Source organism: Ixodes scapularis, unplaced genomic scaffold (assembly GCF_016920785.2).
Source record: "Ixodes scapularis isolate PalLabHiFi unplaced genomic scaffold, ASM1692078v2 PGA_scaffold2__306_contigs__length_199485367, whole genome shotgun sequence".
NCBI lineage: Eukaryota > Metazoa > Arthropoda > Arachnida > Ixodida > Ixodidae > Ixodes > Ixodes scapularis.
The window spans coordinates 87,159,879-87,185,657 of NW_024609857.1; the positions used below are offsets into that span (position 1 = coordinate 87,159,879).

The following is a 25,779-nucleotide window of genomic DNA, read 5'->3' on the forward strand; positions in this document are numbered from 1 at the left end:
TCAGTTTGAGTGTAGTTTGAGTGAGGTTTCTGAATTCGGCGGTAAGATACAGCACACCGCTTTGCCGTCTCAAGCCATTTGTCCGAATGTTTGCGAAGCTGAGGCATATGCAACGCTGCGGCGCGAGCCCTTCGCAAGCGTCGGTGACCCAACGTCACGGCTTGTATGCGCTTATGGTATGGTATGCCTTAATCTATCGGCTAAGCGGTTGTCAGTTGGAAACACCCTTTTCAAGTGCTGACAACCGGCCGCTGCGCGCAGTTGTCAGGCGCTGCAGCGTTAGATATGCCGAACGGTGTTACGGTTTCGCCGGCATTTGGACAAATGGTTCGCGACGGCAAAGCGGCGTGCTGTATTTTAGTCAAGTAAGCGGCACTCGAAGGCATACGCTACAGTGCGAGTCAACGGAGTGAGCGCGGGCGGCCAAATCACAGTGCACTCGGCTCTCGCGTCGCGATTGTTGATTCAGAGCTCTGCCTTCCCTTATGACATGTGCGCGGGTGTTCATAAACGGCTCCTCTCGACTGCACGCGGGCCAGATTGAACCAAAATGAACAGCTAACAGCGCAATAGGAATCCGTAACAACGGTAATACTCACCCGGGAACGACGCGTGAAGCGGCGTGTTGTCCGTCGGCACTCCCGTCAAAAAAGGTGAAATAAAGACACAAATACTATATATATACAAGAAATATTGCACTCAGAATTAAGAGAATAGAAACACTTAGAAGCAGCGGCGTAGACTTTCCATTTTCCCGAAGGGGGGAGGGGGGGGGGGGGGGGGGGGCAGGCTGAGAAGTTCTTTGAGGGGGAGGGGGGGGGGGAGGGGGGGGGGGGCTTCGCGTTACCTTTTCGCCAGAACTGGAGATTGAAGCCTACGAAAGCATGCTGGGATTCCATTTCCTATGTATTTTGTCAATAAAGGCAACGTGGGGCGTTATTTTGTTTACATGCCACTGCTAGAAGCTCGTTACATGGCACGTAAACGGCGTCTCAGTAAGGATCATGGCCCGAGGGTGGGTCCCTGCCCTGCCCCCCTCCCTCCCTCCCCCCCCCCCCCCCCCCCCGCGGATCTCACCGGGGGGGGGGGGGGGGGGGGGCGCGAAGTCTACGCCCATGCTTAGAAGCAATAAAAAATACATTGGAATAGATGAAAATTGGTAATGGAATCGAAAAACAGAGGAGTAAGAGGAGGCAAGCAAACTGGCAATGCAATCTCAAGGCAGAGCGGCCAGGCGAGGGAGAGTCTCTTCCAGAAATCCTCGCGCTTGGGGGATTTTGCAAAAGGGCTATTTATATCAAGTTCAAATTGAACAGCTCTCTTCATTGATGACTGGTTCACACGACGAACTGATCCACAGACAGATTGATCATGTCTGCGGTTCGTCCGTCTCCCAAGCGCATGCACACGAAGGAGCAGACGCGCCAATGACAGCCAGGACAAGCCGAACATGTTTGCGACCCCATTGTGCCGCGAAACATTGCACGATCACACTGTGGCACTGTTGTCCAAGATCGAAATCGACATTTGCTGCTTTGAACAAGAACTGTGCGCCACTGTTACGTGCGGAGTGAGACATAACACCATGATAGGCTTAGTGCGAAGCGCCACTAGCTTTACTAAACCAAACCATGGCAGAGACACAAGCATGGTCCTGCTCGAGGAGACTTTGGCGTGGAGGCGGTGAAGATCCTGGGCCCGCGAAGTGGCATTTGGAGATGCCTTCACTCACTTTGCACTTGCGCCTTCAGTACACCACAGCCACAAGAAAGGTATTGCTGGGTGAAAGGTTGATTGGAGATTCAAAGTGATTGCGGCGTGTCTTTTCGACGCAGATGAGTACCAGAATCTGCGTCGTGTCAGTTGGGCAAAGTTCCTCATGCCAACCTTTTGGGTATCAGAAATGAAATGAAGGAATATTTTGTTGCAATTGTTTGGGTCATTTTTCTTTAAAAGTCTTACTTGCAACGTTCAGGAAATCACAAGCATTACAGACGAGCTACCCTCACAATCATGACCCCCCCCCCCCCCTTTCTCTTCCTGGTAGTTGCTGTCGGTGAGCAACCTGATAGCCTTGGGCTTTTCCGCGTTTCTAATAGAAATTAGCGGTTCTTGTACATGTGCAAAAGTGAAAAGTATGCTACTGCCATGTTTGTCAGTTTTGTAACTCTTTATTCCCTCAGACCGCAAATTTGTCTTCAGATTGCTTCACATGCACAGTACATTCATGGCATCTTGTATCCAAAAATATCTATTGTGGGTTGGATGTGTGTTGGGGGGGGGGGGGGGGGGGCATTACTTCGCTGGTTGAGTTGGTAGGCAGGAATTTGCGAGAAACAAAAGGGTAGATAAAATACAACCGTCACTTTTACTGTGAAAACCTTTTAATACAGGACTGGCGAAAAAATGAAAACATGAAAGGTATGACGTCCCCGTCCTCCTCTTACTCTTTACTTTCTGTAACCTAGTCTGGTAACCTAGTCTGGTAATTTAGGTTCATATACTACTACATAAGATCCAACGACGTGGAAGGTGCTGGTGCACCTTAACCCATTTTGGACGAGCCTTGCTCGTCCACCTAGGGCCGTTCCTAAACCGTTTAGGATGAGTGTAACTCATCCGCGCACTATACCTCGCCCCTTGGCTCTTTTTGGACATCCCAGGCTTGTTCCGAGCACAGTTTGCGGTGCTGCTCAGAGATGGCAGGTTGTATTTTTTTATTGTACACATTTTTAAGGATGGCGACTGATTGTGGGAGACATGTGCAGCTTGGGCCGTACGTGCAATAAATATAGAAAAAACAACTTAGGATCAAAAACTGAAGAAAAAAGAAATGGTTGAGGTAAACAGTGTGTGACATTATTATGCAGCTTCCTCGTTCCTTCGACAATGTCTAATTGGATACGAGACACACTTTTATGACGTGCAGGCAACGTCAACAGAAATGTTTGGCGTGAAATAACACGCCAAAAATACAATATAAGATAGCTATACTGCTAGGACCCATTGTATGTTCCTGTAACCCTGCTAAATTTGTTTTGAAAATGGCGCGATAGTTTCGTGGAGAAATCCACTTATATGTGAATCCCTCGGAGGGGCGGATCCAAGCAGAACTGGAGGCTGGCTTTATAGCCAGCCTCCAGCGCGATGTCTCCTTACACGCACTAACAGATTTGGCTATCTTGGCGTCTCGAGCTTCAGCTTTCTCGTTTACCTTCCACGTTTCGAGCATGCGGTTCGTGATGATTACGTCTACGACATCGCTCGCCTTGTCAAAGTGTTCAACATTGGTTGCAGGAGCGATGTGTATGATTGCTATCAAGAGATGTTGAAAGCTGTTCATTTTGACTGCGACCCGCTGGCGACAAACTCCAGTGACGGCGAGTTATGGACGAACTTGTTGTGGTCACTGTCGCCCGGGAATATCTCGCAGGCGCATGCAGGGTGGAAGGTCAACGGCCGGGGGCGAGAGCGAGAAAAGCGTTCGGGTTACCGAGTTGCGCGAGTGATCGTACCGCGGCGAGGAGAGCTTGGGCGATCATGGGGGCTCCTAGAATGAGAGAGCGTTCATGGTCACGCGCTCTATGGGCACCATGATGTGACTAACTTGGACAGTGTTGCCTGGTCGCGAGATGAAAATGATAAAAATTCGTAAATTGAATAGTGCAATTACCAGAGCTCTAAAATTCCGTAACTCGGTGTATATACTAAGTAGTCCATGAGCATTCCATTTCAAGAATAATATATCCGTTTAATTTTCGTGTCATAACCCCTTTAAGTCAGTGCAGACTCCGCTGTCCACTTATGGCCGATTCACATGATGAACTTATCCGCACATAAATTGATCAAGTGACAAGACGTCCACGGAACATCAGTCCCCCAAGCACATCCATACGGAGGAGACGAGCAAATGACAGCGAGGACAAACTGAACCTATTCCCGGCCCTGCCATTCCGCAAAATGCCAACAGCGCACTGTGGCACAGTTTTCCAAGGTCAGAAGCGATGTTTGCGACTACGATCACTGTGCTATTATGAAAAAGTATCGTTGTGTGCTGCTGTTACATACCAAGCGAGACAAAGCATCATGACAGGCTTAGCGTGAAGCGCTACTAGCTTTACTAACCACATGACACAAGTATCGTCCTGCTCCAGGAGGCTTCAGCGGTTAAGTGATGAAGTCCTGGTGTTGCGGAGGGGCATTTGGAAATGCCCTCACGCAGTGCTTGCTTGTGCACCACTCTTCAGCACACTACAGCCGTAAGAAAGCTCTTGGCTGGGTTGAAAACTGGGTGGACATGCAGGGAAGATTGCAGCTTGCTAGGCAAGTTTTGACTGAAGCTTCTTGACACCAACCCGGAGGAGTACCAAAACCTGCGGCTTGTCGGCTGGGCAAAGTTCTTGCAGCTTCTTTCACGAGTGGAAAATAAGTATGGTTCGACAAAATGAAACAGCGAATGGACAAAATACAGTGGTGCACCATCTTTGTTTGGCTCATTCGAAAACCAAAAATATTGCTGTGTTGTTGGTGCTCTACCATAAACGCTTTTACTGTTACTCACCCGCTAAAAATCTGGGCATGGAAGGGCACTTTGCCTTTAAGTCTGGGCGTCCGCTGACAAGGTGCAAATCGGAGGAATAGCCGACATGATGGTAACGTGACAAACGGTCCACAGATGAAAATTGCGATTCAATCCATCGCGTGAATCTGCCATTATTTGACAATTGTCCTAATACGATCAATTGATCCTTATTAAAAAAGAACAATTGTTCTCTGAAACAATGTAATGAAAGGAAGTTTTTATAAACAATGCCTGCTCCTTTGACAACGGAATGGTACGAGCCTTGGTATAACAGGAACTTTCCGTAGATCAGACATACGTTTATTCCATGCTCAAAGTAAAGACATGAGTTTGTCTTGGCAATGCCAACCTCCTGTGCATGATCTGTAAAAAGTCCTTAATAACCGTGGTCAAGGGAGAGGAGTTTCACCTTTCAAGAACAGGATGGGGTGAAAGAAAAAGTGTCTCGATGAACAATGAATGCTCCAGCTTATCCACTCAGCCAAGTTTCTGCAACATGAACTAGGCTCTAAGAGAAAGACGTAGGATAAGCACTTCGAAATCTTTAGGATTTGCAAAGGGATGAAATTAATTAAATGCAGAAAAAAGTAGGGGAGGAGGATGGCAAGAAAATTTTGGGGCTTGTGTTCTTACACTTGAATTGTTTGTGCAGGAAGCATTACTGAAGCAGCCCTTCAGTCCTGAGGCAATAATTCATTGCTAGTCAAAGCCTGTTTCCAGAGATGCACATCAGGTGAGCGGTTTTTTTTTTCTCTTAAACGTGAGGTGCTTTTTAACGTTGCCCTCCAATCCCAAAATGTTGTCCACCCGTCCGTGCGCTTTGCCGCTAAATTTAGTGGGGCCATTGTTGTTGCGTGACCTCTACACAAGCTCACTTTCCCCTCTAAATTTAGCAGAAAATTGATGTCACGGGGCCTACAGACAAATTCAAGCTCTCTGATAAATTTAGCGGAAAAATATACACGTCACGTGACCTATGCAGCAATTCACTTTCCCTCAAAATTTAGCAGAAAAATTGATGTCATCTGACCTATGCACCAATTCAGTTCCCCTGCTAAATTCGGCGGGAAAATTGATTTCACTTGATCTGACGTCATATGACCTATAGACAAATTCAGGTTACCTGCTAGATTTAGCGGAAAAATTGATATCACTGAACCTATACACCAATTCAGTTTTCCCACCAAATTTGGCAGAAAAATTTATATTGCATGATCTGACGTCATGTGACCTAGATACAAATTCAAGTTACCTGCTAGATTTAGCAGAGCGATTTATGTCACGTGACCTATGCACCAATTCAGGTTCCCCACTAAATTTGGCAGAAAAATTGATGTCGCGTGATCTGACGTCATGTGGCCTATACACACATTCAATTTAAAATAAAATGAACAAAATAAAAAATACTACCTTTTAAATACTTCATTTCATGCGTTATAGCACTTTGAAGGTAAAAGTCACTTCCAATTTTAAATAATGTTTTTACTTTAAAGAAACAACTTTTCTCTAACTGTTTTAATTGAGCACCAGTGCCGTAAACTGCTAATAGCAGCCTTGAACAGTAAAGTTTGCACATCAGAAGGGTTCCTGATTTTTAACAGTATCTTTTGTCTCTTCCAACTCTTCAGTTCTGGGGGGAATAAGTCTTTGCTAGTCAATGCCTGATTCCACAGATGCATATCAGGTGAGCACCTCTTAATGAAACAACTTTGCTCTCATTGTTCTAATTTAACACTAGTGTGGAAAATCTTGTTTTACTACGGTTCTGGAGGTGAAAACGGGTATAGTATTTCAGGTTAATGAAGTACTTTATAGGCACCATGTTTAAAGAAAAACTAAAAAAGTCCTTGAATTACACACAAAAAAAGTTAGAATCTGGACACCTTAAAAATGGTGTCTGAAGTTTTCTTTTGATATTGTTAGTAGGAGCGTCATAATCATTCATTAAAATGTCAGCGTAGCCCTGCATGTTGCGGCACACCGAACAAAGCAGAGCGCGAGAAAGGTAAAAAAAAAACAACTAGCAAACGTGACGGTATTGGCAGGGTCCGATAACCCTTGTTCACCAATAGGCTGACTTGGGGATGCCAACAATGCCGTCACGACGGTTTGGACAGATTACAGGGGGAAGAGAGACTCGCTGCATGCCCGGCTGCAATCACTGCACATATTTTTGAAAAATAAATGCAGTTTACGTTGACTTTCGCCCAAGTTTAGTGCGATCACTGAATTCATGGGACAAAATGCTATGGAAGTCCACTCTTAACTCAGATTTCTTAAAAAGTGCTTCAGCTTCTTTTCAATGCTACTTTGACTTATTTGCACTAGCCGGTTCCAGTTTACATTAAGCCCAAGAAGCTAAGCTATTAATTTGAATGTGACATACAGTAAACTCTCATTAATTCAAACTCCAGGAAGCCACGAATTTTGCATGAATTATCAAAAGCTCGAATTGTCAGTTCGTCAAATATGTTGGAAGATAAATTATGATTCGTTATATGGATGGCTGCACACACAAAACAGATATCTGATGATTTCCTCTACATAGGCCTACTAATAATAAGCAGGTATGCCACTCATGAAACATTGGTAAAATTTATGACACAAGTTTATTCAACCCTCAAAAATGTTGTTTATCGGGGACTGTTTAGACAGCGCATGACACCTCAAAACAAAATTTTGTTCAACCAGCAAAAATGTTGTCTCTTATACAGGGTGATTCAAGGAGGGGCCTGGCTCTTTAAATCGACCGCAAAATTTGGTTTCTTAACCTTTGCGCTACGACTTTGTGCAGCGTTGCCCACAGATGGTGCATTTTTTTTTGTAAAATTTGCAAAGAGCGAACTAACCTGAGGAAAAAGTAAAGAAAGAAAAAGGCTCAGCTCCTATGAAAACGCAGCGAAGCCACCGGTCTTCAAACAACACGGCGCCGTTTCGCACGGGAGCCAAGAGATGGCGCAACGAACGCCGCCAACGAACGGGCATACGGCGCCGAGAGCGGGCGTCTTTTGCAGACAATCTTTTCAACTCAAAAGCGGCACGCGTTCCGCAGGCGGCGACAGTCGCAGAAACAAAGACAGGCACTGTAACAACAAGGAACTGCAGTTCCTTGTCTGCTAAAGACGCCGGCTCTCGGCGTCGTGTGCTGGTTCTTTGGCGGCAGTTGGCGTCGCGACAGCTTGCGCCATCTCTTGTCTCCCGTGCGAAACGTCACCGTGTTGTTTGAAGACTGGTGGCTTTGCTGCGTTTCCATAGGAACTAAGCCTTTTTCTTTCTTTACTTTTTTCTCAGGTAAGTTCGCTCTTTGCAAATTTTGCAAAAAAAAAAAGCATCATCTGTGGGCAACGCTGCACAAAGTCTTGCGCGATAGGTTAAGAAACTGAATTTTGCTGTTGATTCAAATGCCTGGCCTCTCCTTGAATCATCCTGTACTTGTGTGAACACTGTGACGTAAAGCCACACCTCCACATCACAGCATCCATGCAAGTTGCTGTTGAAACTGCCACGTAGCACCCCTTTTCGTCGCTCATGTGTCCTCTGCTTCAGAGACGTATACAGGGATAATTTAACCATTCATTGGAATGTATGCGAGGCGAATGAGGAAGCACTCTTGGCCGGAGGTGGGCTGGGCATGTTTCAAAGCATTTTCAGAAATGCAAATATGGTCAACCAGAAACTGCGCATAATACCCTGGTGGTGGTTGCGAAAAGCAAAATTAATAAGTACGCCGTGGTAACTCGGTGACTGGAAATATGGTGCACATGATGTTTTGATCACGGTCATACAACATCATGGTGGAAGATACATAAAGATATAGAAGATATAAAAAGCATGCACGACCAACAGAACGATTGACATAATCCGAGCGCCGGGAATCTGCCGTGGAAGCGATCAGACTTTGAGCAAAACAGAAATCAAGTGGCGCAATCATTTCTTACATCTTTTTGCATAACCATAATCGAAACATTGTGTGCACCATAACTATGAAGAGGTACTGCATTTAACCCTTACGCACTTATTAAAACTGTTTCTCGCTACCATGGCTAGGAGATTCTGTTCGGCTTCTGGTTGGCCAAGAGATCTTGTCAAGCCCTCTATCTGCGTCCCGGTGTTAGGCATCTGCATTGCCTTAACTTCGTTTGCGCTTTATTTTCTGTTCTAAACTCCCAAACTTAATTCGAGCCACGGGCATCGATGGCGACAGTCCCTCGGTCATCGGGACACCATTGCTTGGTTTTAGGGTACACGAATAACGACAGAAAGCGTTGAATACTGCCTGAGGACCTATGTATCTTGCACGGAATCCGGCAAGGCGAGTGCGGCTGTTTCTACATGAACCCAATCTCCGGTGGCAGTGGTTTGCTTCCGTAAACTGAAAAGACTTTTCCCCAACGCCATCCTCGACCGTGCTCGCAACATTTTGTGAATGGAGCCCACACCGAACTTAACGCTGTACCGTTGATGAACATGGGGTACGCTCGCAAGGTGCGTGCAAGTTTTCTCGAGATAATTGCTGTTTCAGGTTGTAATATTTTCTAGCTGAATTTATCTTAATATTGATATTTCAAAGTGTTGACAGTGACTCACTTTTAATAACTACAACGCTGAGTTGAAGGCTCATTTCCGCCACCGGGTGTGGCTGAAAATTGTCGAAAAGCTTGTTTTATCGGTCTTCCTGAATCACGATCTCCTGAGCAATACCAGAGAGCCATGAACCTATGTTGACCGTCACAATGCAACTAGACCCTTCTTATTTTCAAAATTAGTACATAATGTAGCCGGAAAGAAACCTTCAATTTCTGTTGCTGAAAGTTGAACTATGCTCATGCATCAATTTCGAATCGTTGAATCATTGACCGACTCGCTCCGGCAAAAGGCCCATCTCGGCTTTGCTGTTTTCAGTTCTAGACAACAGACACACTCGTTGGCACGGGATCCTCAAATAAAACATTTATAAACACCGATGCATGAGCATGTTTCTGTGTTTATAAACATTGATGCATGAGCATGTTTCAACTTTAAGCAACAGAAATTGAAGGTTTCTTTCCAGCTACCATTATGTACTAATTTTGAAAATAAGAAGAATCTAGTTACATTGTGACGGTCAGCATGGGCTCATGACTCTCTGGTATTGCGCAGGAGATTGCGATTCAGGCAAAGCGATAGAACTAACATTTTGACAATAATCAGCCACACCTGGCGGCGAAAATCAGCCTTCAACTAAGTGCTGTAGATAATAAAATGGAGTGAGTGTCAAAGCTTAGAAATATCTATATTAAAACAAATTCAGTTCGAAAATGTTACAAGCTGAAAGCAAATATTAGGAGAAAACTTGCGCGCACCTTGCGAGCGTACCCCATGTTCATCGACAGTACAACGTTAAATGTGGTGCCCACTCCATTCACAAAATGTTCCGAGCACAGTCGAGAGAATGGCGTTGGGGAAAAGTCTATTCGATTTAGGGACGCAAGCCACTACTGCCGGAAAACGGGGGTCATGTGGAAAGCGATGGAGCTTAAAGACACTGCAGTCGCACTCGCCTTGCCGGATTTCGTGCAAGCTACACAGGCTTTCGGACAGTATTTGACGCTTTCTGTCGTTATTCGTGCACCGTATAACTGAGTAATGGTGTCTTGATGACCGGGGGACTGTTGCCATCCAAGCCCGTGGCTCTAATTAAGTTTGGCAGTTTAAAACAGAGAACAAAGCACAAACGAAGTTCGGGCAACGCCTCCACCGAACACCGGCAAAGCCTCTCATCTGGGGCTTTCACTGTCTTTAACGCTTCAGCAAGGGGAAAAGCGCCGGTAGCTCTTTCTCCTTTTATCTCTCGCACTCTTTTAGTAAAACAGTTTATACATGGTTCTGCTCTGCTTTAACCCCGTTAAAGAAACTTCTTACCGAGCACCGATGCACTGCGGAGAAGCAACACCAGCGGAAGCAAGCTCCACGGGTGTTGCTTCTCTGCAGTGCACCGGTGCTCCGAAATAAGTGCGCTCAACGGTGCTGTGAGAACAGAAAGTATGAATTACACGAAAACAATGTTCGAGTTAAGCGGCTTATGAATACATTGAAAACGTAGCGGGTCAACCAAAGTTTTGATATTTGTTTGACTTAACCAGAAGTATTAAATATCCGAGTTTGAATTATCGCGAGCCTACTGTATACACTAAGGGAGATCTGGCTCAATTTAATGTGCTCAATATCACTGAATAGTTGTGCAATTTCAATTGGCTAGTTTTATTTCTCAAGCACTTGTTGTGTTCGGTATTAAAATCAATGCAAATGTTTACTTTGGTTCAATTTATGGGGGGTTTATTTTATATGCCATGTACAGTAGGAGTATAGTTGGTAAGCACATTGCTCACTTACTTTAACCATGCATGTCATATACAATCTTTTGCGATTGTGTATTGATTTTGAATCCTCTTCTGCTCTTTATTTCAAGCTGCCCTTACATGCGCCATGAAGATACCGAGGAGGTCTTCAATTGAATGACAACTACAAGCACAAGCATGGAGGGGCATGTAAATGGCCAGCACAAGGACAACTATAATGTAAATTTTCTCCGAAGTTAAAGCAAGGCATGCCTTCTTCCAATAAAGGTATTGTGGCGAACCTTCTTAATTGGTTCGCTTGTTGAGCTGTCATCTATAGGAACAGCTAAGCTCACACAAACAAAATCCTGGCAATGAGAAGTACAGGTTGTGTGCTCTTTCTCTTTTGCAAAACACAAACTTTTTGGCTGAGGATGAAAAATTATTCAAGTTCATATATTAAATGACGGAGCTATGAACACTCCATACCCCAAAAGCTTCATGTGACTTAGGCTTGCTTGAATATGGAAGCTTTTCACACTAAATAATGAAGCACTTGACCTTTACGTCTTTTTGAACTGGACTGTCCGTAAAAACAAGGCATATAATTTTGTAGAATGGTGAAATGTCTGTAGCCCACATTATGGAGAGCTATCCGTACGAAATGTGAAAGCTGTCCGCACTAAATACCGAAGGACTATACCTTTCCGCCTTATATAAGGCCAAAGCTACGAGTCATCCGCACCAATCCTGCACCTCTAATACGTCAGGTGACACCTCTGGCAGATCTAGAACTCTGCCAGGTGAGTCGCCTGATGTATCGGAGGTGCAGGTGGTACGGATGGTTCGAGGCTTTGGCCTTATAAGGCGGAAAGGTATAGTCGTTCGGTATTTAGTGCGGACAGCTTTCACATTTCCTACGGATAGCTGTCCGTAATGTGGGCTACAGACGTTCCGTCATTCTACGAAATTATATGCCTTGCTTTTACGGACGGTCCAGTTTCTAGATTACGGGAAACCATACCGGCAATATTGAACCGGCAACTTTTACCCGTAAAATGGAAAACGGATAACTGTCTGTAAAGTGAACTACGGACGTTTCGTCATTTTACGAAATTATATGCCTTGTTTTTACAGACAGTCCAGTTTCTAGATTACGGCAAACCATACCGGCAATATTGAACCGACAACTTTTGCCCGTAAAATGGGGTGAAATTTTTTTATAGTGCAGACGAAAACTCCCTAATAGGGAGTTTTCGTGGATCGTTTCCGCTGTCCCGCAAAGCTCTCCGCAACCAGCTACGCTAGCCGGAACTCTACAGCCAAGGCCATCGGCGCGCAGGCGCAGTAGCGGCTTCTTTGTTGCGGAGGGCTTAGCGGAGGGGGAAGCGCGGTCTACGACAATTGGCCAGTATTTTTAAACAAAGAATCCTACTAGCCAGTCAGACGAAAACTCCCTAAGAGGGAGTTTTCGTAGATTGTTTCCGCTGTCCCGCGAAGCTCTCCGCAACCAGCTACGCTAGTCGGAACTCTACAGCCAAGGCCATCGGCGCACAGGCGCAGTAGCGGCTTCTTTAGTGGGTTTTAGTAGACCGTGTTTCCCGCTCCGCTCAGCCCCTCCGCTACCCGGAACTCTGCAGCCAAGGCCATCGGCGCGCAGGCGCAGTGGCGGTTTCTTCGTAGCGGAGGGCTAGCGGAGCGGGAAACACGGTCTACTATAAACTCGCTTTTGTTGCGGAGGGCTTAGCGGAAGGGGGAAGCGCGGTCTACGGAAACTCCCTAATAGGGAGTTTTCGTAGACTATCTAACGCAACACTATCTAAGCTTGTGGTTATTAATTTTTTGGCATTTCAGCAGTACAACAGATAGTTCTGATTTCGTGCCATTTAAAAAACGCACACTATTTAGGAATCGGGGTGACCGTTGAAATCCGGTGCTTTAGGAAAATTAGTTGGGACTCTAATGGCTGCTTATGGTAACGGGAACTGGATCATTTCGTTTCTTTTTTCGCTCAAGGAGATCAGACGCTCCTTATTTTTAAAGCACGGCTCTGCGGGAATGAAAAGTAGTTTCTGAGGGGCCGTTATTTAGGACGCAACACCATTCTGACTTGTGGTAGATTATTTCGCAACATTACAACACGACACATGGCGTACTTCGTTTTGTAATCACGATATGGCAGATTTCGTTTTTGTGATGACGATATCAACAGTCTACATGCTATTTGGAAATCGTACCGTACAAAAAACCTCGGAACGCGAAGAACCGAGCCAAATGAATCCAAAGTATCAGGCAGCTAAATGAGGCGTTCTCTAACTGCGTTTTTTTCTATCTAATCCGGTAAGAATGGGACAAAGTAGGACGAAGAGCCCTTTCGCGATGGCCTCGGAGGCCCACAACACTCCCCGCTATCCTCTTTTTGAACGAATAAAAAACAAAGCCATTCTCGCAGCTCGCAGGGCGCAGAGCCTTCTGCACGGCGGTGGGACGGTATGGGTGGGTTAAGTGGGGGGCTTTCAGGGTCAAGCCGTCCGCTGATAACCGGAACAAAAAGTCGAACTTTTTCTTTATTTTTATTTGGAAGTAGAACTATATCGCGTAAGCAGTTGAGTGGAAAGGCTTCCCCCCCCCCCCCCCCCCCCCCCCCAGTGCCATCTGGATTTTGAAAAAGTTCCTATCGGAGATGAAAATCTACTGCTATATCCTTTTAAAGGGGCGGTGCAATGATTTTAACACTGAAAGAATTTGCAGCTTGTATTTTTTATATTGTTTACTTCAGCATAAGTGAGAGAAAAAGTGCCACCATACCCCAAAATACCTCTATTTCGCTGCGTAATCGCAAAATAAAAAACGCTTTTTTTCCCAACCTGCGGCCACTTGGTGGCCGCAAATGGAACCTCTGGTGTGACGTCATTCGGAGTGGTTTTTGTAAGTGATAGTGTTAGGCAATTGTAGGCTTGATTTAAGGTTAAGTTTAAAAAATCTTGTTGTTTAGGCATGCTGAAACGCTTCAAAAGCCTAATATTGCCGCTAAAAGATTTGTGGCGCCATCTACCGCAAGTCAACAAAACCTGCCGTCGCCGACATCCGTCGACGCCCGAGGCGCTTACGGCGGCTACACGAGCAACCCGGACGTTTTGTCTTTCCCTCGCTCGACGGAGTGCGTTGGTCGTGGTCCGTAGTATCGTGGTATCGCTATTCCTGGTGTCTCAACCTCGACTTCGACTGCCCGCCGCACAAGTCCAACTGACTTACTATACGCAAGCATCTTGCGCTCGACGTCGCTCAGGCCGTGCGCTCATGCCGCCATGTTGGTCGGGAATCGACGGGAGAGCGGCGAGCCTGGCGAGCCGGCGAGCGCTGGGGAAACGGAAGCCAGAAGCACCCAACCGGAAACCAACGCCACTCCGAATGACGTCACAGGCGAAGCTGGTGCCGCTTCAATGTTGAGTTGAGGGGTGCCAGAGATACCAATTTCTTTTATTTTTTTAATGAAAACTAGGGCAAGCAGGAAAGAATAGTTTTCGGTCCTTCGCTTCATATGTGGCCGGGATCAATTCCCGCAATTAATTAGCCAAAGTCCGCAAATTGTTGCACCGCCCCTTTAACTATCAGACGATCAACTCACACCAGCAGCAAGGTGGCCGGAGCACAGAAGCCGTACTCCCAAACGTCTATAGAAGGCAATGCCAGCGCCTTTCCCCCTAAACGTCATTACTAGTGTGTTTACGCAGCGCCGCCTAGACTGCGCCTAACCTGGATTACTCGATCACTTGGGAATGTAATGTAATTGGCCGTTTCTTGGAAAAGTGACCGTTACTTTTGCGATGGCTTCAGATTTTCAAGACGACGTATTTTTCTGCCGCTTTCAAGTCAGGTCTCTTGTGCTGTTCATTATTGGATTAGGAGCACTACCGAATAATAAGCTTCTTATATTCTTAATCTACCAAACTCTCCCGTTGGAGTCTTTGTTCGAAAATTCCATGGTAGGAAACTTGTAGAAAGAAAAGATGCCATTCAAAAGGGGAGGAAATTAGTAACGGCTACGAGCAATATTAATACTTCCAAAAGTAATAAGATTATTCTTTCATTTACTTCTGAATAAACGTATTCAAATAGTTACAAAATTACTCCAATAAGTAACCGATTACGAGTAATTTGATTGCTTGTGTTGAGCAGCGTACAAGTCTGCCCATGGCTCACAATAATTGCTTCTGTTCCTCGTGTCTCGCGCCGTGCAAATGAACGTCTTGCGCTCTTACTTTGGAAAGCTTCATTAGATGAACATTTTTGTGCCCTCCTTTATGGACCGTATACTCGGCGTCAGCTATGTTGCGATACGTCGTCGCGGCTATCGTAGCTTCCACACCGCTGCAGGCCCACACTGCCACGTCAACACGTGGCTTCCCCTTGTTTCTCATTCGTACTCTCGCGCGAAGGAGTTGACACCTCACGTTGGTGCGCTGCAGAAGCTGCGCTTGCCTTGACAACGTGGCACAAAAACAGTTAACGCCGAGGCATCCTTTCGTGGGCACTGCGAAGTATCCTGATATTGATTTGAACTAGCTCCAGCAACGGTAGGCGTCGCATCGATAAACAAGAGTTTTCCCCACCCTTAGAGAAAAACGGCGTTTTGCATTATTTCGTGAAACACGAGCTTCCAGAAACCATCTTTCAGTGTTTTTAGATAAACAAAGTTGGAATCTCGGCTTCGGCGATAGAATTGGAAGTTCGCTTGGACGGCAAAAGTGTCTCTTCGCTTTCATTTATATTTTGATACCATAACCGGTGTTACACTTTTATGTGCTCTAATAGACTTAGGCAAGCAATCTTATTGAGAGTTCCCTTTGATAAAAACGGCAGAAAAATTAGCTCTTTGTTCCATATCTGAGATCAAACGAGCAAGTGGACGTCGAAAACGAGATTCCTGTTGTTTACAAACCTCATTTCACACTGCCAGACACCGCATCAACGAACCGCTGCTAGCAATGAGAGTAAGAGCCTTTCGATAAGTACAGAGTTATTTTTTGTATATAATATTGTAAACAAAAATATGCATTTATTTCTGCTTCTGGTTGTTCACTATTACACCAACTCATTTTGAATTCTGGACGATAGATTACGTTTGCGAAACACAGTTAAATATGATAGTATTTCGGCTTGGACCTGTTAGGTTTGGTTTCGTCAAAAAGATTTAAAGCCGCCTCTTCAAAAAAATAAAACATTACACATTGAAGCCCCTGCACAGGTGTGGTTTACACCCAACCAATACCATTGTTCATTGTGCAAGGCCTATAGATGCACAACCGAAGTGTAATCTCTATTCCGATAGCAGATATGAAAAGAGTAGCTACGTAGACCATTCCACAAACCGCCCTCTGCTAGCAAGCGTCTTGGCTTACTGGGCTGTAGATTACGCTCCGAGCATGCGCAATGGCTCCCCTCGATAAAATGTCAGACGCCTCGCACGCATCCACAGCCGAGTGACATATTTTGACTGGATGATAGGAGGTGTAAAGGCGTATACAAATTGAAAATGCGTCCCTGATTAAAAACAACAACAATAAACTTGATTGATCAATACAAAAGCTGTCAATGGGTTCGTAACGTCCGAGCACGTCCTCATGTTTTTTTGTTTTTTTTTCATTACCGCTGATGCGCGTCGTCAAAATCTGCGTGCTCTGTGCCACATTAAAACATAAACATAAAACTCAAATGTGCTTTGTTTTTGTTGTTGTTGTTGTTGTTGGTTTTTTATTTGCATCAAATACAGAGTACATGATACTGGAGGCTTGTGGAAAAAGCGGTCACAAGACCAGCTTGACAAAGCCACAGGCCCCCACATTGGCATTGGCAGCACTAAAAAGAAAATTATCAACATACCATACAGACTACAGCATTAACAGAAAAAGCGAGATAAACAGAATAAAGAGAAGCAACAATGTTCACACTCAAATTAGCTTATAGATATGTGTTGTCTCGCCGCTTAAGCAGTGGAATCCATCAAATGCGTCGGTCTCACACCTTTCGCCCGAAACGTGCCCGTTTGTTTAGACGGTCGTTTCGACACACCGGTTGCCTGTGTTGTTTACTCCTCGCTACCAATAACATAGTGCACCTATGGTTCTCAAGACGCCACAGGATGGCGCTGTGCATTTCGCTTTTTGGAAAGGTGGAGATAACCGAGGGAGGGATTGCCTGACTCGTGGTCGAGAGAAGAATAAACATTTTCGTATTTTGTAATGCAGAATCGCTTTCTTGCTAAAGCTAGCCCTGATGCTTTGATTTAGCATTGAAAAAAAAAGCGCATGAACTGTGAAGCGCGCCAAAGTCGAAGAGACTTTGCCTATTTGACTGGCTGCACAACGCAATGAAGAAAAAAACACAGAAAAGAAAAGAAAAACGAAAGATGTAGGAGAGAGGACTCCGATACTCCTCGAGAAGACTTCGCCAGCTTCAAAAGCTTCGCAAATAACAATAAAAAAGAAAATGGTGCAAAAGGAGCACCTTACGACGCTGACACAGCGTCGCGTGCCGGGAAGGTTGAGACTGGAGTAAGTGTTCGCTGTGTTCCTAGCAAAAAGCAATTATGACAGTCTGATCGATAGATCGAAATAAAACTGCAAATATTTTTCTGTCGTTTGGTGAGGCAGAAGGTACACGCATTCGGTTGCGAAGATGCGCTTTTGTTACGCGGGTTGTAATTATTGGAAAAAAACATCCTTAGAATCATTAAGAATTGTTTTTTGTCTATTTATTACGTAGAAGTCAACTGTTCAAACTCTCACGAGGTAGTGCGCAATGTGGCCTGATTAGAAGAGTTCGATCGTGCGTATTCATCTAACCATTCATTCGTCAACTATTGAAGTTACCATCACGTGGACTGGTGAATAACCTACAACTGACATAGTTCCAACGTCATGCTCCTGCCGTTGTTTGTTATAGTTATTTTCAATGAATACACCAGTTACATTTTTAAAACTTCAGGGATTTTAGTTCAAACCGAAATGTGTTTAATATTCCAATATCTTTTATACATCATTGCAAGACATTTTCTTCTCTATGAATAATTTACCCTCGAACGAATTATTTATACATTGTTCTTATTTTTTACTATGTCTTCCTAATATTGCCGTCCCCGGGATTTTGTCGATGAAGTTTCAGGACACCATTTGTATATAAGTATGTCATTATCATAAATTTCACCTCACCAGGAATTGAAGTTACCTCTAAACTCTTCCAAATAATATTATTTAATTGAAACAACTAATGAAACATATCTTTGGATTCGATCGTTGAAGAAATGCCGATATATGCGCTTATCAAAAGTAAAGTTACGTGTAATTTAATTATCGAACGCGGTAACAATTACAAACTTGCCCGGCTGACCGCTCGATATTGAAAATGAGAAAAAAGGACTTAGGAAAGGGAACTTTTGGAAGCGATCTTCATGTAATGCAAACTGGTTCCAATTAGGTCGAAGCTCCAATGCTACTCACGGTCAGTCCGACGTTCTTGGCGAGCGTGCTCTCGGTGATGTTGGCGAAGGGCTTGTCGGCGCCCCAGCACTCCATGTGCTTGTACATCTTGGACGTAGACCGGAGACGACCGCCGTTCTCGCGCGATGCCTGCGACGACTCCACAATCGCCTCGGTCGGCTGAAAGAAAAAAAAAAATTAAGGAAGGCAGAGAGCGTCCATCACAGATAGGAAGGTTGATTGTTTTTTGTGAAAAAAAGTGAACTCGACGTTTAGGACCACCCATCACGTACGCCTCAAACTTAGCTAATTGTGCTCTTTAATATGTGGACCAATGCACTAAAAGTGAAATAATGTTGTACTTCTATGAAATAAAACAGTACACTTTAATGCACTATAGTGCTGTAAAAACGTTTATTGTGTGTGTTATAATGTTTATGAGGTGTCAGTTAACAACTACACCTAGTTCCAGATTACAGGACCGCCTATACACTCCATGCGACGCGACCGCCGCGCCGCCAAACAAGACCATGTCGCGCACATTGATACGAAGAGAAGTCGGAGCGGTGCGGTTGCGCTGCGTTGACATCGCGAACTGCTGCGTCGTCAACTGCTCCAATAGTTGTGCGTCATGTCTTGTGGGACTAAGTATCAAAGATTTCCAACTCGCCGTTGTTTGTGGGGTAGCGACTACAATGGACCCGCGACGCGAGAAATTCGGTCTCCAAATCATGTCTGTCACTATATCGGCACAGCTAGCCGACCTAAAAATAGTAATTTATTTTTCACTAATCTCTTTAAACAAAGGAAAGTGATTTTTCAATCCGCCAGAGCAATGAAAACAGCGTAAAAGAGAAGTTCAATATAAAGGTTATTATACCGTAAAGTGCAGTTTACTTCAAAACTTGTTTCTTGATATAAACCACGTCATACTGGAAGAAAGGGAGCTTGATTTGTTTGCATATTGAGAAAGTTCTATTTGCTGTAATATTTCAGCAAAAAAAAAAAAAAAATATCATTCACCCCGAAGTTTATAATACCCCCAAGAAAACAGCGCCTTCCCGCCAATTTTTCGTATTTCTTAAACAGCTTTGTGCATACGGTGCCACTGTAGCCATTGCTTTTGAGGTCGGTTCTAAACAAAGTATTAAAAGTATCTCAACCGCACCAAAAACAAAAAAGTAAACAAAAAAAAACAAAAAAATTCGACGACGTAAAGAGTGTTTTTTGAACTTAAGCGGTTTGCGACTTCTTTAACCATAGTGACTTTTCCTTTTGAAATTAAAGTGCGCAATGTGGTGGAATAATCTCATACAAAAGTGGCAAGCTCTAGTAAGACGAAACATATATATATATATACTGACCGATGCAAGATTAGCCTTAAGGCCCGTTCACACTCTTGCAACCAACCATGGCAAATGACATTAAATGAAAACAAATGTGTGTGTATGACTATTTCACGTAAGAAACTCCCCCTTGACTTCAATTATGAATTATCTGGTCACAAACTAAACAAGGTAACAACTTCAAATATCTAGGCGTCATTTTTTCTTCTGAACTTAAATGGGACCTTGACATTGATTACATCGTAAAGAGAGCCAACAGTAAGTTATGGTTTCTGAAACGAACCTTGCCGGGTGCACCGCCTTCTACAAAATTGCTTGCTTATAAAACTTTAAACCGACCGATACTTGAATATGCCAGCGTCGTTTAGGACCCTTTCACACAAAAGAACGTAAACAAACTAGAGATGATTCAGAGAAAAGCTCTTAGGTTTATCTTTAACAAATTCGGAAGAAAGAACTCACCATCAAAATTAATGCTTCAAGCGGATTTAACATTGCTGTCCTCCAGAAGAAACATAGCCCGGTTAAAAATGCTTTATCTAATCGTGAATGGAACGATAAGAATACCTCAAGATAAATATATCGCTTTTTCCCAAAGGACCAACGCTCGATTCACACACCCGAAAACAATTATTGAATGTCACTCTCGGGTAGATGCGATTAAGTACTCTTTTTTTTCCGCGTACTGTATCCGATTGGAACAAACTACCTCGAGATATAGTCAACTGTGAGTGTGTTTCCTCTTTTCTTGAGCAACTGTTATCAACTGTATAAATATGATTTTCTTTTTGCAATCGGCGCCTCACTGTCAAAGGCGTTCCACTGTTAAAGCTCTTGTGTCATATTTGCTACTGTCTGCAAGATAATCTTTTATGTAATTGTTCATGTACTGCTATCTGTATACTTGCCGACATACTGCTGTCAATTGTAGCTCAGAGTTTCTTTCGCGACATTCTGGTGGCGGGGGCCTACACTTACATTGCAAGCATCTTGTATACATAGTGCTTCATTCTTGTGCCACTCCTATTATATTCCATGTATTGTAATAATAGTATTGATAAATAAATAAATAAATAAAACCGAGAGAGACGAGATCTGTTAAAACTTCTTAAAATTTCTTAGGACAAGGGAACACACTGGCATTCTGGCGCCATCTATGCGGTGACCCTGGATCTGCATTTCACAAGAGCGAAGGTTTTGCGGGATTCCCGAGGTCAAATGTGCGTAATACCTATAAGAAAGGCTCGTTTATAACGTTGTCAAAAGTTTTTCGAGACAAGAAGGAAAGGACAATGCGCGAGAGAAGTAGAAATTATGCCGTATCGCCAAGTTTACACTGCTACCCAATAGATGGCGCCAGTATGTCCTCTCGTTGTAAGAGGTTTCAAGGCTTTTTTGTAGGTCTATATGTGCGTGCGTGCACGCAAACAAGTTTCGTTTTGCTCCCTTTTGCGTTCTTATATACTTGCATGAGATGCACGTAATTGACGAAAGGAATGGAAGATATAAAAAACAAAGTTCACCTTTCCTATTAGCGCAGAAGAGCATCGCATTTTGATCGTGTTCAGCCTGTTATAACTCTTATTTGCCTGAATTTTTTTTTAATTTAAAGCAAAATAAATTTACATAGACAGCATCAAATTACAGACAAAGGACAGTAAAAACGTTTTTATGATGTTAGTTTCGCGAGAAAGGATTTTTGTGAGAAAGGTGTTCTTACAGAAAATCATCACAGTGAAATCCATGTGGCTTAAATCACGATATACATCATCTTGATTTTATACCCCGTCCTGAACTCAATGGATTCAAGGTAGATTAATTTGAGGATATTAATGCCTCGTCGAATTTCTGAAGAAGGGTAGTGTTGCACCATCTAGTGGCCGGGAATGTTTCTCGTTGGATGTCAGCGTGCAGTGTGATTGAAAGATGTTAAAATTTATTTCCTGGGGTATATAAAAAGCGGAGAACAGCTAGATGGTCTTATGGCGAATTCCACTGGTCGTGTTAGAGCGCGCCGGGATCGACTTTTCTGGAGCGCGCCTATTTCAATAGTCGATCTGGATCGAGACGGTCGTGTTTTACTTGTCGTTTTAGATCAGCTCCCACTCCAGATCTCGATTAGCATCCTAAAACGTCGCTCCGTCAATTTCGGCCGATTCGACCGGACACAAGCCTGCACAGCCCTCGGCGCGCACACGAGACTTGCTTTTTATTCGGGCATCTCGCCTCCGCTCGCCTCGAAAGAATTTCGTTATGGCCATTCGTGAAGCGCCGCTCGTTTTACGGCTGCTGCTGCTTGATGACACTTCGTGGTCAAGTGGCTCGAGCAGCTCCTCCAGCAGCAGCGGCTCGAGTAGCAACGACGACGAGGATTGTTTCTATGTCCCGCATGAATTCGACTGCCTCTTCGGACCTCCGCAGAAGAGGCCTAAAATCGAGACGTACGTGGGAACATTTCACAAGTATACCGATGATTAGACAAGTCGGCTACGCTGATGCACATCGCTTAAAGACACACATCTTTCACACCACGATTAACTTCGCTCGCGCGTTGAACTCGTTTTGTTAGCGCATGTGAAAACATGAGCTACGAGATCCGGGACCGCGGTAAGGGTATTCCCGTAAAGGTGAATGAAGGGAAGGCATCTGCCGATCCCGGGGGAGTGACGTTAATCAACTGGGGATCTGGAGGCGGAGTGACTCTGTTCGGCTCGCGTGCTCCATCTCGGATCTGGTTGGCTGATCCCGGCGCGCTCCAAAACGACCTGTGCAATTCGCCGTTATAAACGCCTCCCCTGCCCGTCATGCAACGACACCCTGAACGTGTCGGCTCGAAGAACAAAAGTTCCGTCCGTGCGCGCTTCCGGCGGCACAGTTTTGCACGGGAAAAGACGCCGCGGCTGCTGAAAGCGTTTCACCGTCAAACGCCAGGTGCTCCGCTAGCGGCGCCACGCGCGTTTTTCATAGCGCCATCTATACGCGTTTGTAAGTGCAAGCCTCAGGGCACCGTCATCTTGCTCGCTTTGGGGTGCCCTTGGGAGCGGCCCATAATATGAACATGGCCGCGCCCAAGCGCACCCCAAGCATGCAAAATGGCGGCGCCCTGAGGCCGTACTTGCAACCGTGAATCGTTCCCGCACGTTCCGTGCGGGAACGATTCACGGTTGCAAGTTGCCATTCCGAAATCTACGTGTTCGAACTTTAGCGTGACTCTTGCAGTATACGTAATAACGCTTCGCGACAACGCTTTCCTACGTTAAGCGAGTGACTGACATGGAATGCCGAAGGCTTGTTTCATAAGGTCGTGTCTCAACAGAAAGGACTAGAACGGACGAAAATTTCTTTATTTCCTTCGTCTACCGGAGAGTGAACCGCGTAAAAAAAGCGCGTGCTTGTGTTGCACTGGAAGCTCCTTTCACGCTCTCCGCGTTAGTTCTGCTGAAGCGCGTGGCATCTTTTCGTGGCACTGAGAAGATGCCACGAGATCCCCGTTTCTGCGACAAAAATTTCGAGCCAGCGTCGTTCATCGATGACGGCCATACTTCACGGCTAAAGTGGAATGTCTCGACGAAGCTTCCGCTTCCTTCTAAAGGGCCATAAAGCGCCATAGAGATTTTCGGGTAGATTCGTGAACGTCGTCTTGTGATTTACGGCCACTAACTTCCGGTATATGGTACTAGGAAGTTTTCACAGATCGTTTCTTTCGTCCCGCAACGCTCTCCGTAACCCGCTACGATATCCCGAAATCTTCAGTCAAGGCCAGCGGTCCGCATGCGCACTAGGGGCGTCTTCGTTGCGGGGAGCTTTGCGGAGTAGTAAAAACGATGTACGAAAACTCCCTATTCTCGCCCGAGATTACGTCTACATTGAAAACCCTTTTTGCGGTAGTAATCCAATCATCGAATCACGTTTTATCGACAAATCGTTTCGCCGAGCGTGACGTTTCATCGACACGTACGAACCTGCGTTCGTTTCATAGAGACGTGTTCTAACGGTTCAACAGCGTCTTTTTTTTTTTTTCAATTAGGAGGTGCGTGCGGTTTTGAACCGTAGGTAAGTGGGCCTCTCTTTAGGGCTTCGAGGTGACAAAACATCGCGGGAGCGTGGGATTGAACGAAGACGTTTCGACGAGATGTTGCAGTGACGAGGAAACGTGTGTTGATAAAACGTGCGTTGATGAAAAGTTACCGGTGAAACTTTCGTCGATGAAACGTTCGTCGACAAAACACTACGGACCCTCTGACGGGCGGTCAAACTGCGCGAGCGCTCGAGCGTCTGTACCTTTGCATTTCTCGTACACGTGACATTATTTCTATATAAAATGAGCATTCGTGCATAAGCACTAATTCGTAGAAAGTTAAAAAAAAAAAAAAAAAACTAATTTAGGACGCTATTTTAAGCACCCGTGCCAAAAGCAGGCACTTTTTGTCCTAATTGGCAAAGATTGGTTTCTCACAAAACCGCATGCTCTTTCACAAATCTGCACTGATATATGTGCGTAAGCGCGGGTACTGCGTTTACATAATTATTTGGTGCACCTGTGTAGACAAATTTCGGTCTGCAAGATTATATAGTTCAAATAGAGAAAAGAGCCTTCTAACATTTGGAGGCGGTAAGCTTGCTCATAAAGTTCATAAAAAGATACGCACACACACAAAAACAACAACAACGACAACAAGGTCCGAGAGGTCATTGCTTGCGTTGTCTTGTGCTTCCTTGTGTCTTTTCTCCTGAAGAAAAAACCTCCGCACGCCCTCGACACAACTTGCAATGCTGAATTCCAACAAAATTCTAGACCGTCGTTAAGCCAGGGACGTCTTGTAGCAGAGTTATTGAAGACCCAGGTGGGTCACCGCCAGGCGACACCGCTGAGGAGATATCTAACTTACGGTAAGTTTGGCACCAACCGCTGGGTGAATGCATTGCTTAGTCCAATTAGGAACGTTATCACGCATATGAACTGAATTGCCGAGTCTGTTACAAAGCAATCAACTGTGTCGACCTCTATCCTGCGTCCAAAACCAACACAGGCATCTTCCTGCAGTGTGTTACTTTTTTACCAAGGAGAAAAATCGAATAAAATGTGGACATTATGGCCACGTATAAGAATTGGACATTTCATCCAAACATAATAAAACAAAGACCTCATTTCGAAGGTGTGAAAAATTTCAAAGTGTTGAAAAAAAAGAGAAGCCTCTTATAAGGACGTGTAGACATTGGAATATTAATTAACCAAATCGAGGCAGAGCATATGCACTCCGGGAAAGTGATGACGACGAGGCGAATTCGGGGACACAGGTTACACGTTGTCGAACGGCTCGAGCGACGCACTTAGTGTCTTCCAAGTTTGTGTAGTCATGAGTGCTATGGCGCAACAACGCGTCATGAGCAACATACTTTTGCGACCTGGCTAGGCTCGGCATGATTCTTCGGCTCTGCTCTACAATGTGTCAGACGAGACCAGACTGCTTAGTGGGGTAAGCAAAAATTGTATGACTTGCTCACTCGATTCTCTTTTCTTTTATGTAAGAATGACGAGAATTAGCGAAGATACAATTCACTCACGCGTCTCAAGGCCAGTCTAGTGATGGAGAAATATCTTGCTTTCTTACGGATTCTACACTCGGTCCAGTTTCCAGTCTGAGCAGCGGAGTTCAACATCTCTGTCGACGCAACAGACGTATCCTCTTTCCACACGGCACCCCTTAGAAATCAGCATGCGCTTATGCTCAACACCCCCGACATGCCAGCGGATGCATTACGAACTTAAGCAGTGCGTTGCAGGAGAAAAGTGTCTCACGTACCTCGTATCAAGCAGGCTACCATTTCCTGCTCGTCGCCAGTCCCATGTCCCATCAGGCCTCCGCAAGGAGTTATGCTATATAAACTGTCACTTCTTGGTTTCATATTCTTATCAGAATATATAGAACAGCGCAAAAAAGAGCACATGAACATGAAGACGACACCCACAAACCCAGCGCCGTGTTAGTAAGTCTTCCAATTGCCCCCGTGTTCCTCTGTCTGACTCGCCCAACTACACACATTGTTCCCGTCAT

At 44.8% G+C, this 25,779-nt stretch overlaps 1 protein-coding gene across 1 annotated transcript in view; it reads right to left on the reverse strand.

Annotated features, from left to right (window-relative positions):
- Positions 1-18,371: 18,371 nt before the first annotated feature.
- The window catches only part of LOC8052296 (adenylate cyclase type 2), a 258,946-nt gene continuing 251,538 nt past the window's right edge, over positions 18,372-25,779 (reverse strand). Inside the window, exon 7 of the mRNA XM_042291472.1 lies at positions 18,372-18,557. Coding sequence (XP_042147406.1) covers positions 18,372-18,557 — 186 coding nt within the window. The remainder of the gene's footprint in view (positions 18,558-25,779) is intronic.